The sequence below is a fragment of the Pristiophorus japonicus genome, chromosome 16, assembly GCF_044704955.1.
Source record: "Pristiophorus japonicus isolate sPriJap1 chromosome 16, sPriJap1.hap1, whole genome shotgun sequence".
In the NCBI taxonomy this organism is placed as follows: domain Eukaryota; kingdom Metazoa; phylum Chordata; class Chondrichthyes; family Pristiophoridae; genus Pristiophorus; species Pristiophorus japonicus.
This window is the reverse complement of record NC_091992.1, coordinates 5,440,945-5,453,726: the sequence shown is the minus strand read 5'-3', so window position 1 is coordinate 5,453,726 and position 12,782 is coordinate 5,440,945. Positions and strand designations below refer to the sequence as shown.

Genomic DNA, 12,782 nt, shown 5'->3' with positions numbered 1-12,782 from the left:
GTGTCAAATGTTGCCTGCTTTACACTCCTTGAGATGTTGTGTTACGTTAAATTACGCTATATAAATGCAAGTTGTTGTTGTTGTGTGGCCACTTGTGGTCAAATAAGCCAATGGGGGAATAGGTGGGAAAGTAGAGTTGAGGTCAAAGATCAGCCATGATCTTATTGAATGGTGGAGCAGGCTGGAAGGGGTGTATGGCCTACTCCTGCTCCCAATTCTAATGTTATATGACAGTACTTTACAGCCAATGAAATACTTTTGAGGTGTAGTAACTATTACAATGTAGGATACATGATAGCTAATTTGTGCACAGCAAGCTCCCACGAGCAGCAATGTGATCACAATAAGTGTGTTTTTAGTGATGGTGTTTGAGGCATAAATATGGGCCCGGACACTGGGGAGAGAACTCCCCCTGCTCTTCGAAATGGTGCCATGGGATCTTTTACATCCACCCGAGAGAGCAGACGGGGCCTCGGTTGAACGTCTCATCCGAAAGACAGTACCTCCGATAGTGCAGTGCTCCCTCAGTACTGCGCTGGCATGTCAGCCGAGATTTTTGTGCTCAAGTCTCTGGAGTGGGACTTGAACCCTAAACTTTCTGACACGGAGGCGAGAGTGCTGCCCACTGAGCCACAGGATCGGTAATGGTGCAGTAATGTGAAAAGACCAGAGTAAGATATGTGTTCAACTAAAACGGATTTAAAATACAGGGATCAAAATGATCTCTGATTGACAAACCATATTCTTTAAAACAATCAGCACTCAAACAGTTCTGGTAAGCGGGCTCTCAATAAGTACTTTCAGGGCAGTGAGTAGCAGCCAAACCTCAACAACTCTCGCACCGTCCTTCCGAAAAGAGAAACGCACGCCAATTAGAAGTAGCGCTGTTTGAGAAAAGTCCCCACCATTAGCAGTCCACACTCCTGCCCACCTTGACAATGAAAATAGACTTGCATTTATATAGTGCTTTTCACGACCACTGGAAGTCTCAAAGCGCTTTACTGCCCATGAAGCATTTTTAGACTGTCGTCACTGTTGTAATGTAGGACACGCGGCAGCTAATTCGTGCACAGCAAGCTCCCACAAACAGAAATGTGATGATGTCCCGATAACCTGTTCTTTTTGTTTATGTTGATCGAGGGATAAATATTGGCCAGGAATCCGGGGATAACTCCCCTGCTCTTCTTCGAAATAGTGCCGTGGGATCTTTTACATCCACCCGAGAAAGCAGACGGGGCCTCGGTTTAATGTCTCATCCGAAAGACGGCCCCTCCGACAGTGCGGGCGCTCCCTCAGTACTGACCCTCCGACAGTGCGGGCGCTCCCTCAGTATTGCACTGGAGTGTCAGCCTGGATTTTTGTGCTCACGTCCCTGGAGTGGGATTTGAACCCACAACTTTCTGACTCAGGCGAGAGCGCTGCCCACTGAGCTACGGCTGACATGGATTGAAACGCACCCCATATCCGGCTTGGGGGGGGGGGGGGGGGGGGGATAATGACAACGCTGGATCCGATAAGCGAGAGCAATCATTTTATTTAGCGAAACAGTAGAGTAACGAGAGGCTAATTATTTGGAAACAGAGCTTTCAAATATATATATATATATATACACACACATATATATATATTAATACAAAATTAGTAAAATTCCCATTTGTAAAGGTAGCAGCACCATCAGTACGTAAGATGAAGAGTAATGAGCCCTCTCCCTCCCTCCCCCAACAACCGGTCCGAGTGACTAGATTGGCGACACACCGCGCAATCTTCAGTTCCTCTCTCGCCCTCTTCCCCCCACCATGGTTAAAAAAAATATATAAACAAGCTCTGGATCAGGAAGAGGCCATTCGGCCCCCTCCAGCCCTCATCCCGCTATTCGGTGGGATCGCGGGGCCCCCCCCCCGAGAGGCGAGATTTTGTAACCCAGCGCGGCCAACAGCTGGGTTTACAGACAGACGCTTCCTTCACTCCCCACTGCCTTCCCCACACAACCGTGAGCCAAGCAACATGCTGCTTTAAGTGCTTCCCCCTTCTAGCCACGTTTTATATTAATAAAATGCCAACATGAACAGACTGGCCGGCGATTGGTCATTTAGGAATTGAGGAGTGCGGGGCTCTGGAAGCCAAACTGCTTCTAATTTAGCAATGCTCGAGCGTACCAACATTATGCTCGCAGAAATGCAAAGGTACACACCCAGCTGAGGAAGGACATTTTTGCTGTTGAGGGAGTGCAGCGAAGGTTCACCAGACTCGATTCCGGGATGGCTGGACTGACATAAGAAGACTGGATCGACTAGGCTTATATTCACTCGAATTTAGAAGGATGAGAGGGGATCTCATAGAAACGTATCAAATTCTGACGGGATTGGACAGGTTAGATGCAGGAAGAATGTTCCCGATGTTGGGGAAGTCCAGAACCAGGGGTCACAGTCTAAGAATAAGGGGTAAACCATATAGGACCGAGATGAGGAGAAACTTCTTCACTCAGAGAATTATGAACCTGTGGAATTCTCTACCGCAGAGAATTGTTGAGGCCAGTTCGATAGATATATTCAAATGGGAGTTAGATGTGGTCCTTACGGCTAAAGGGATCAAGGGGTATGGAGAGAAAGCAGGAATGGAGTACTGAAGTTGCATGATCAGCCATGATCGTATTGAATGGTGGTGCAGGCTCGAAGGGCTGAATGGCCTACTCCTGCACCTATTTTCTATGTTTCTACCAGGATTGAACAGGATGGGTCTCTTTTCTCTTGAAAAGAGAAGGCTGAGGGGCGCGACCTAATAGAGGTCTTTAAAATGATGAAAGGTTGTGACAGAGAGAATGTTTCCACTTGTGGGGAAGAGCATAACTAGAGGCCATCAATATAAGTATAAGATAGTCACCAAGAAATCCTATGGGGAATTCAGGAGAAACTTCTTTACCCAGAGAGCGGTGAGAATGTGGAACTCGCTGCCACAGGGAGGAGTTGAAGCGAATAGTATCGATGCATTTAAGGGGGAGCTGGATAAGTACATGAGGGAGACGGGAAGAGAGGGTTATGCGGATAGATTTAGATGAGGAAAGACGGGAGGCGGCTCGAGTGGAGCATAAACGCCGGCATGGACTGGTTGGGCCGAATGGCCTGTCTCTGCGCCGTATATCCGATGTAATCCCGTGTAACTTGCTGCATGGTGAAAGGTGCAGCCCTTTTGCCGGATTGGTCACCTCAGAGACAAGAGGAGCCATGCCGAGCTTCCCGGGCATTGAAAGGCCGAAGGACGACAGAAAACACGCTCACGTGAGCGGACCGAAACAAAAACACACACAATGGCAAATGTTTTGACGCCTCGGCCACAAAGGCCGAGGACTCGCGGAATGTCGGAACTCGATAAAACGACCCGCTGAATGAGTCTTTTTTAAAAAAAAGCACAAGCTGGTCACCAAAAGGAATGCACGGCATTTAAACCCTGCCTTGACCCAGACAGCGGAACTGGCTCCAAGTGTGACTCGGGTAATTCATGTAAAACTTTCTTTTAATTAATACATTTTTTTTTTTGCAGCGTGACAATGTGCTGCCTGGGGAAATTCCCGGACAAAATATTAATTGGTTAAAAAATACCCACAAAAGGGCGAGACAGGTTAAAACAGATTTTTGTACACTTAAAAATTAAAATAGGTGTTGGGGTCCGAAGGATGGGATGGAGGTGGGGGGGGGGGGGTGGGCATGGGCAGGAATCCCGCTCCAAGACTCGCCGGCTAATCCGACAGGTGGTACAGGTGGCGGAGAGAGGCAACAGCAGCCCGCAATCTCCTGCGCGACGACATTCCGCGAGAGAGCGATCGTTCAGCTCAAGCGCCCACGGGTCGCGCAGCGTACTTTCGGTGCAGTAACTGAGCCAATGGCAAAACCAAACGGTTGCCCTTGACGGGAGGGATGGGCCGCGCCGCGGACAGGGGAGCTGGATTCAAGCACCAGTGATCAATCGATCGATCCACTCGCCATTCATCTCGATCCACTCGCCATTCATCTCGATCCCGCCACAAGCCGCACAGCGCCAGGCCGTCACTGGGGGGGAGGGGGGGGGGGGGAAATTGAGTGGCCCTTCCATTTCGATTGGACCAATGGTGGACCGGAACGTTCGTGGTTAACGGGCACCGCATGCCGCAAAGTGCACCAATCGGGAGTAACCACACGATCGTGTACCCCCTCCCCCACTGGCCCTTTCCCGCCAGTCCAGAACCGCCCATTAACCACATCTCACAGGGCAGCGGCAAACAGACGCCCCCCACCCCCCCCAGTCGTTGCCAGGGTTCCCACACGCCAAGCATTCGGCGATTTGACGCCCGGTGGGCCGGATCTTGCTCCGGGATCGGCAAGAATTGGCGACAAGCCCCACGGGTCTCGGGATCATGTCTTCCCACAGCTCAGCCGGGGCATGGCGGGGGGGGGGGGGGGGGGGGGGGGGAGAGGAAGAAGAGAGAGCGGGGGAGGTAGAGAGGACATCTGGTCAAGCACAAGGGGAGGAGGGGACAGGGTGAAACAACCGGGTCACTCAAGTATCCAAAACTTTATAATTCTTAAAGATGATGTCGGAGGGAGGAGTGGGGTGGGAGGAGAGAGTTACAGAGCGTGCTACATTCCCTCAGGCCGACGCACAGGGTGAGGGGGGGGGGGGGTAATAAAAAATAAAATACCGGTAAAACGGTGCAGGAATATTGCTATTTTACAAACCAAAAAAAACTAAACCGTACAAACATCCACGGAATCGAGTGTCGATGGCATCTTTCTTTTTTTTTGTTGTTTTTCTTTACAGATTTTAAAATAATGAATTAATTGGCGTCAGGGGCCCATCGACCTTGCCCCCCGCCCCCCAGCCCCCCGCGGTGTGCGTCCCGCTGCCCATCAGCACACACACACGCTCTTCCTGTGCTGCAGCAGCAGGGGGTTCCTCAGTCTACGCTGACCCCTCAGACTCCGCCGCGTCACTTGCTTCTCGGGGTGACGCCGCCTCGAGCCGGCCCCCGGGCTGCCCGCCGCGGCCTTGGCCGCCCCCCCCGCGGTCACCGCCATGCCCGCCGCCGCCGCCCCACTCCCGCGCCCGGGGCGGGGCTTCAGTCTCTTGGCGGCCGGAACCGGCGCCGCTCCGTTCAGCTCCTCCAACGTCCGCTTGAAGCCGCCGGCGCCAGCCCTCCCCCAGTCCGGCCCCGGGGGCGAGGCCCTTCCTCCTCCTCCTCCTCCTCCTCCTCCGCCGGCCCAGGACGCCCTCCACCGCCCCTCCCGGTTCTCGCCGGCTGCTCCGCCCCCCGGCTCCGTGGCGATGGCGGGCAGCGGAGGCGAGCACCTCCCGCACCGCGCGTCCCTCCTCGTCAGCACAGGTACGAAACCGGAGCAGAACCAGCGCGGAGACAAGTCGTCCGAAACCTGCACGGGGCGGGGGAGAAGGGGAAAGAGAGAGAGAGAGAGACGGCAACGTTAGTTATCGAACATTTTAAGAGATGGTTGGATGGGCACTTAAAGTGCAGTAACCTGCAGGGTTACGGCCCTAGAGCTGGTTAATTGGGATTAAACTGGATGACCTTTCGTTGACCAGCGCAGATATAATGGTAAGTACTGCAGGGAATCGAATACGGCCAGGGTGATAGAAACATAGAAAATAGGTGCAGGAGCAGGCCATTCGGCCCTTCGAGCCTGCACCGCCATTCAATGAGTTCATGGCTGAACATGCAACTTCAGTACCCCATTCCTGCTTTCTCACCATACCCCTTGATCCCCCTAGTAGTAAGGACTATATCTAACTCCTAGACTAGTTTTGATCGCCTGAATGGGCCCAGTTTTTTTCCCCCTCAATTGGCCTGGGTTTTTAAATCCGACTGTTGCCTCTCCCAGGAGATCACATGGCTCCGGTTGGGGTGGAGTGTAGAAGGTTATATAGAAACATAGAAAATAGGTGCAGGAGTAGGCCATTCGGCCCTTCTAGCCTGCACCGCCATTCAATGAGTTCATGGCTAAACATGCAACTTCAGTACCCCATTCCTGCTTTCTCGCCATACCCCTTGATCCCCCTAACATGAGCGCGTAAGTCTTAGGTCCACAGCTGGTCAGCAGGTGAGCCCTTCGCTTGACGGCCGCTGCGTCTCCCAGCCAGTCCTCGTGACAAAACTCTGCTGGAGCCTCTCAATGAAATCGTCCCAGTCCACACCAACACAGTACCGTTCATCTGTGCTGCCGGTGGCCATTCTCCTGGGTCGTTGATTCCCGTTTCTCGTCGCCAATGTAAAGTCCTTACACAACAATGGGGTACTGAAGTTGCATGTTCAGCCATGAACTCATTGAATGGCGGTGCAGGCTAGAAGGGCCGAATGGCCTACTCCTGCACCTATTTTCTATGTTTCTATGTTTCTAACACCACAAATCCACACGAGGCACATTCTGTGGACAAGGTCACTCCATGACCTGAACCTTTATTCACAGGACCAAGAAGTGATGACCCTGCGTGGGACCTCCCTTTATATACCTGGATGACCAGGTGAGGAGTGTCTCCCACAAGTTCACCCCCTGTGGTCAAGGTGTGCATTTCCTACGTATATACAGTATTGCAGTGTTGTTACATGAAGGTTACATACATGGCAAAAACTGCACACAGTATTCCAGGTGTGGCCTCAGTATAAGGTGTCGCAGTTGTGTGAGGCGAACTGGTTGGGCTGGGTGCTCTTTGCCTTTCCGTCATTGTTCATAAGTAACTTTTAGGGCTGCTGACCAAGGGCCGTGTGGCTCTTTGTCGGCCGGCACGGACACGCTGGGCCGAAATGGCCTCCTTCTGCGCTGTAAATTTCTATGTTTCTACAAGAAATAGGAGCAGGAGTCAGCCTTTTGGCCCCTCCGCCATTCAATATCATGGCTGATCTGATCATGGACTCAGCTCCATTTCCCTGCCCGCTCCCCATAACCCTTATCGCTCAAAAATCTGTCTATCTCTGCCTTAAATATATTCAATGACTCAACCTCCACAACTCTCTGGGGCAGAGAATTCCACAGATTTACAACCCTCAGAGAAGAAATTCCTCCTCATCTCAGTTTTAAATGGGCGATCCCTTATTCTGAAACTAGGCCCCCTAGTTCTCAATTCCCCCACGAGGGGAAACATCCTCTCTGCACCTACCCTGTCAAGCCCCCTCAGAATAAAGGAAGACTGGCATTTATATAGGACATCCCAAAACACTCTTACAGCCAATGAAGTACTTTTCGAATTGCAGTCACTTCTTGTAATGTGGGAAACGCGGCACCCAATTTGCGCACAGCAAGCTCCCACAAACTGCAATGAGATAATGAGCAGATAATCTGTTTTGGAAGATGTTGGTTGAGGGATAAATATTGGGCCTCAGGACACTGGGGATAACTCCCTTGTTCTTCTTCGATTAGTGGCCGTGGGATCTTTTGCATCGCGATTGAGAGCAGACTCAATTAAACACCCCACCCGAAAGACAGCCTCTGACATTGCAGCGCTCCCTCAGTACTGCCCCTCCGACAGCGCTGCGCTCCCTCAGTACTGCCCCTCAGACAGTGCAATACTCCCTCAGTACCGCCCCTCCGACAGTGCAATACTCCCTCAGTACCGCCCCTCCGACAGTGCAATCTCCCTCAGTACTGCCCCTCCGACAGTGTGGCACTCCCTCAGTACCGCCCCTCAGACAGTGCAATACTCCCTCAGTACCACCCCTCAGACAGTGCAATACTCACTCAGTACCACCCCTCAGACAGTGCAATCTCCCTCAGTACTGCACTCCCTCAGTACCGCCCCTCCGACAGTGCGGCACTCCCTCAGTACCGCCCCTCCGACAGCGCGGCACTCCCTCAGTACCGCCCCTCCGACAGCGCGGCGCTCCCTCAGTATTGCCTCTCCGACAGTGCAGCACTCCCTCAGTACTGCCCCTCCGACAGCGCGGCGCTCCCTCAGTACTGCCCCTCCGACAGCGCGGCGCTCCCTCAGTACCGCCCCTCTGACAGTGCGGCACTCCCTCAGTACCGCCCCTCCGACAGTGCGGCACTCCCTCAGTACTGGCCCTCCGACAGTGCGGCACTCCCTCAGAAGAGCGCTCCCTCAGTACCGCCCTTCCGACAGTGCGACGCTCCCTCAGTACTGCCCCTCCGACAGTGCGGCACTCCCTCAGTACCGCCCCTCCGACAGTGCAGCACTCCCTCAGCACCGCCCCTCCGACAGCGCGGCGCTCCCTCAGTACTGCCCCTCCGACAGTGCAATCTCCCTCAGTACCGCCCCTCCGACAGTACGGCGCTCCCTCAGTACTGCCCCTCCGACAGCGCGGCACTCCCTCAGTACTGCCCCTCCGACAGCACGGCACTCCCTCAGTACTGCCCCTCCGACAGCGCGGCACTCCCTCAGTACTGCCCCTCCGACAGCACGGCACTCCCTCAGTACTGCCCCTCCGACAGTGCAGCACTCCCTCAGTACTGCCCCTCCGACAGCGCGGCACTCCCTCAGTACTGCCCCTCCGACAGCACGGCACTCCCTCAGCACCGCCCCTCCGACAGTACGGCACTCCCTCAGTACTGCCCCTCCGACAGTACGGCACTCCCTCAGTACTGCCCCTCCGACAGCGCGGCGCTCCCTCAGTACTGCCCCTCCGACAGTGCGGCGCTCCCTCAGTACTGCCCCTCCGACAGTGCGGGGCTCCCTCAGTACTGCCCCTCCGACAGTGCGGCGCTCCCTCAGTACAGCCCCTCCGACAGCGCGGCGCTCCCTCAGTACTGCACTGGGAGCGTCGGCCCGGGTTGTGCGGCTCACGGGGAAATCCGGACACAGCCGGAACGCTCAGAGGGCGAAACGCGACGCGAGCGCCAGGCGTGTTACACTGCCCGCGGGACACGCTTACCTTCAGTGGCGGCGTGGCGCAGGGGGACGGCGGGGAGTGGCCGGAATCCTCGGCGTGATGGGTGAGGTCGTCGGTCAGATTGAGCTGCAGCCCCTCGGCACCAAGGCGCTCGCAGCCCGGCGAGGGCGGCTCGATGCAGATCACCACGGCGCTGGTGTTGTCGGCGCGCAGCATCCGCTGCCGCCACCGGCCCAGGGCGCGGGTGACCAGCAGCCTGGCACCCGTCGGTCCAGCCTCCTCCTGTCACAACGGGAACAGGAAGCAAAAGGTAGGTTAATATTACAGCCACGTGACGGGACACCACAACTCCCGTCCAGAAACGGAGCTGACAGGGTTAATTACCCCCCCTCCCCACCCCCCCTCCCCACCCACACTGCAGTGAGCGACTGGGATCGATGTTATGATCTTACGATCATCGTAACTCTGTTTTCTCTGCCCACCTGGGGCTCGCTTGCCATGAAGGAGTTCTTGGTCGAGTTATTGCTTCGGGAGTCTCGCGTCAGGCATGCGGACAATGTGGCCCGCCCAGCGGAGCTGATCGAGTGTGGTCAGTGCTTCAATGCTGGGGATGTTGGCCTGGACGAGGACGCTGATGTTGGTGCGTCTGTCCTCCCAGGGGATTTGTCGGATCTTGCGGAGACATCGCCGGTGGTGTTTCTCCAGCGACTTGGTGTCTACTGTACATGGTCCATGCTTCTGAGCCATACAGGAGGGTGGATATTACTACAGCCCTGTAGACCACGAGTTTTGTGGGAGTTTTGAGGGACTGGTCTCTTTTCCTCAGGCAGCCCAAGGCTGCACTGGCGCACTGGAGGCGGTGTTGAATCTCGTCGTAAAATGCAACATCCCCACTGACACCTGGGAGTCCCTGGCCAAAGACCGCCCGAAGTGAAGGAAGGGCATCCGGGAGGGCGCTGAGCACCTCGAGTCTCATCACCGAGAGCATGCAGAATACAAGCGCAGGCAGCGGAAGGAGCGTGCGGCAAACCAGTCACACCCACCCCTTCCCTCAATGACTATCTGTCCCACCTGTGACAGGGACTGTGGTTCTCGTATTGGACTGTAGTGTCACCCAAGAACTCATGTTAAGAGCGGAAGCAAGTCTTCCTCAATTCCGAGGGACTGCCTATGATGATGATCTGTAATCGCTCAATCGTTGGCGGTCGTGCCTTCAGCTACTTGGACCCCAAGCTCTGGAACTCCCTCCCGAAACCTCTCCGCCTCTCTTTCCTCCAAAGATGCTCCTTAAAACCTACCTCTTTAACCAAACTTTTGGTCACCTGCGCTAATTTCTCCTTATGCGGCTCGGTGTCATAATACTCCTGTGAAGCACCGTGGGACGTTGCACTACGTTAAAGGCGCTATATAAATACACGTTGTTGTTCTGAATGATAGGGGAGTCAAGGGTTTATGGGGAACGGGCAGGGAACACAAGACACAAGATATAAGAAATAGGAGCAGGAGTAAGCCATATGGCCCCAAACGATCTTGGCTGATCTGATCATGACTCCGCTCCACTTCCCTGCCCGCTCCCCAGAACCCCTTATTCCCTTCTCAGTTAATAAACTGTCTCTCAGTCTTAAGTGGAGTTGAGGCCAGGATCAGATCAGCCATAATCGTATTAAATGGTGGAGCAGGCTCGAGGGGCCGAATGGCCGACTCCTGCTCCTGTTTCTTATGTTCTCCACTCACGGCGTTGTGCTGGGGGAAATCATGCTGCTTTTAAATCGGGCGACTGTGCTGTAGTTTTGGTCACAAGTCCTAACTTGCTGCAGCTCGAAGGGACTCTTGTTCTATTTCCTTTCTCCCTCCTGCGTTTATCCAACTTCCCCTTAAATGCATCGATGCTCTCCGCGTCGCTCCCGCCTCGCTCGCTCACCCTCCCTCCTCTCTAAACCCCTCTCTCCCTCCTTCCTTTAAGACGCTCCGTAAAACCAACCTCTGACCAAACACCTGTCCCAATATCTCCCTATGTGGCTCAGTGTCAATTTTATTTTATAACGCTCCTGTGAAGCGTCTTGGGACATTTTACTACATTAAAGGCGCTATATAAATATACGTTCCATATGCTCCACTCGAGCCTCCTCCTGTCTTTCCTCATCTAACTCTATCAGCATAACCCTCTATTCCCTTCTCCCCCATATGTTTATCCAGCCTCCCCTTAAATACATAGATACTATTCACCTCAACCACTCCCTGTGGCAGCGAGTTCCACATTCTCACCCCTCTTTTCTTCTGAATTCCCGATTGGATTTATTGGTGACGATCTTATATTGATGTTCCCTAGTTTAGGTCTCCCCCCACAAGCTCCCACACTGGGGTGGAGTGTAGAATGTTTTAGTGTAAGGGGTGTCGCAGTTGTGGTGGGGCGGACTGGTTGGGCCGGGTGCTCTTTGCCTTTCCGTCATTGTTCATAGGTTTATATGTAACCTTTAGGGCTGCTGACCGAGGGCCGTGTGGCTCTTTGTCGGCCGACGATGACACGATGGGCCGGAATGGCCTCCTTCTGCGTTGTAAATTTCTATGTTTCTAAACAGCAATGTGATAATGACCAGATAATCTGTTTTAGTGATGTTGATTGAGGGATAAATATTGGTCCCAGGACACCGGGGATAACTCCCCTGCTTTGCTTCAAAATAGTGCCCTGGGATTTTTTACGTCCGAAAGACGGCACCTCCGACAGTGCAGCACGCCCTCAGTACTGCCCCTCCGACAGTGCAGCGCTCCCTCAGTACTGCCCCTCCGACAGTGCGGCGCTCCCTCAGTACTACCCCTCCGACAGTGCAGCACGCCCTCAGTACTGCCCCTCCGACAGTGCGGCGCTCCCTCAGTACTGCCCCTCCGACAGTGCGGCACTCCCTCAGTACTGCCCCTCCGACAGTGCGGCGCTCCCTCAGTACTGCCCCTCCGACAGTGCGGCGCTCCCTCAGTACTGCCCCTCCAACAGTGCGGCGCTCCCTCAGTACTGCCCCTCCGACAGTGCGGCACTCCCTCAGTACCGCCCCTCCGACAGTGCAGCACGCCCTCAGTACTGCACTGGGAGTGTCAGCCTAGATTTATGTGCTCAAGTCCCTGGAATGGGACTTGAACCCACAACGGTATTAAGGGATATGGGGTAAGGGTGGGTATATGGAGTTGAGGTGCAGATCAGCCGTGATCTCATTGAATGAGGGACTGAATGGCCTGCTCCTGTTCCTCATTCCTATGGGGATGTGGGGAAAGCCACAAATTCTCACCAGCAATCGCTTCCGGTCCTCATTATCGTGGCAGATGGTGACAGCGTCCTGGGAGGGGATCATATTCCACAGCCCGTCACTGCCGAGGATGATGTACTTGTGGTCGTGGCAGTTGATGGTGTGAACACTGGTGTCCGGTTCCGGTGATACCACAAACTCGCCGCTGTAAAAATCGTAACTCCACAGGTCACCTGCGGGACAGAAAACGGACAAGATGATAAAACACCCCAGGAGAGGCTCCCCGCTGTTTGCTGGTCGGCCAACAACCACCTCGCCGGCGGCAGAGAGCAGCGGGCCGCGACTCAAACCCCTCGGAGCGAGCTTTAAGTGGTCGCAAACAGTTGTCAGACACTTGCCACCCCTCGGTCTCCCCACCTTCCTCCCTCCCCTCCCCTCCCCACACGCCCAGTCAGTACAGCGCTTACCCCCGTAATACCATCCCGTGTACAACTTCCCAGTCACGTGGCTGTGTAGAGGACGAGTTATGGTTTATACTCCAGCTACAACAAGTTGCAGGGCTCAGTACTCGGTCCCTTGCTTTCAGAGGCAGGAAGCAAAGGGTAATGGCCGATGGGTGTTTTTGCGACTGGAAGGCTGTTTCCAGTGGGGTTCCACAGGCCTTCAACACCGTCCCCACTGCAGCCTTCGGCCGCCTGAGGAAAAGAGTGTTCGAGGATCAA

General features: G+C 54.4%; 1 protein-coding gene across 1 annotated transcript in view; it reads right to left on the bottom strand.

Moving 5' to 3' along the window:
• Positions 1 to 1,522: 1,522 nt before the first annotated feature.
• ppm1da (protein phosphatase, Mg2+/Mn2+ dependent, 1Da) overlaps positions 1,523 to 12,782 on the bottom strand; it is a 31,633-nt gene continuing 20,373 nt past the window's right edge. The window contains exons 4-6 of the mRNA XM_070856930.1: positions 12,103 to 12,293; positions 8,867 to 9,106; positions 1,523 to 5,399 (exon numbers count right to left, since the gene is read on the bottom strand). Coding sequence (XP_070713031.1) covers positions 4,881 to 5,399; positions 8,867 to 9,106; positions 12,103 to 12,293 — 950 coding nt within the window. The 3' untranslated portion in view covers positions 1,523 to 4,880. The remainder of the gene's footprint in view (positions 5,400 to 8,866; positions 9,107 to 12,102; positions 12,294 to 12,782) is intronic.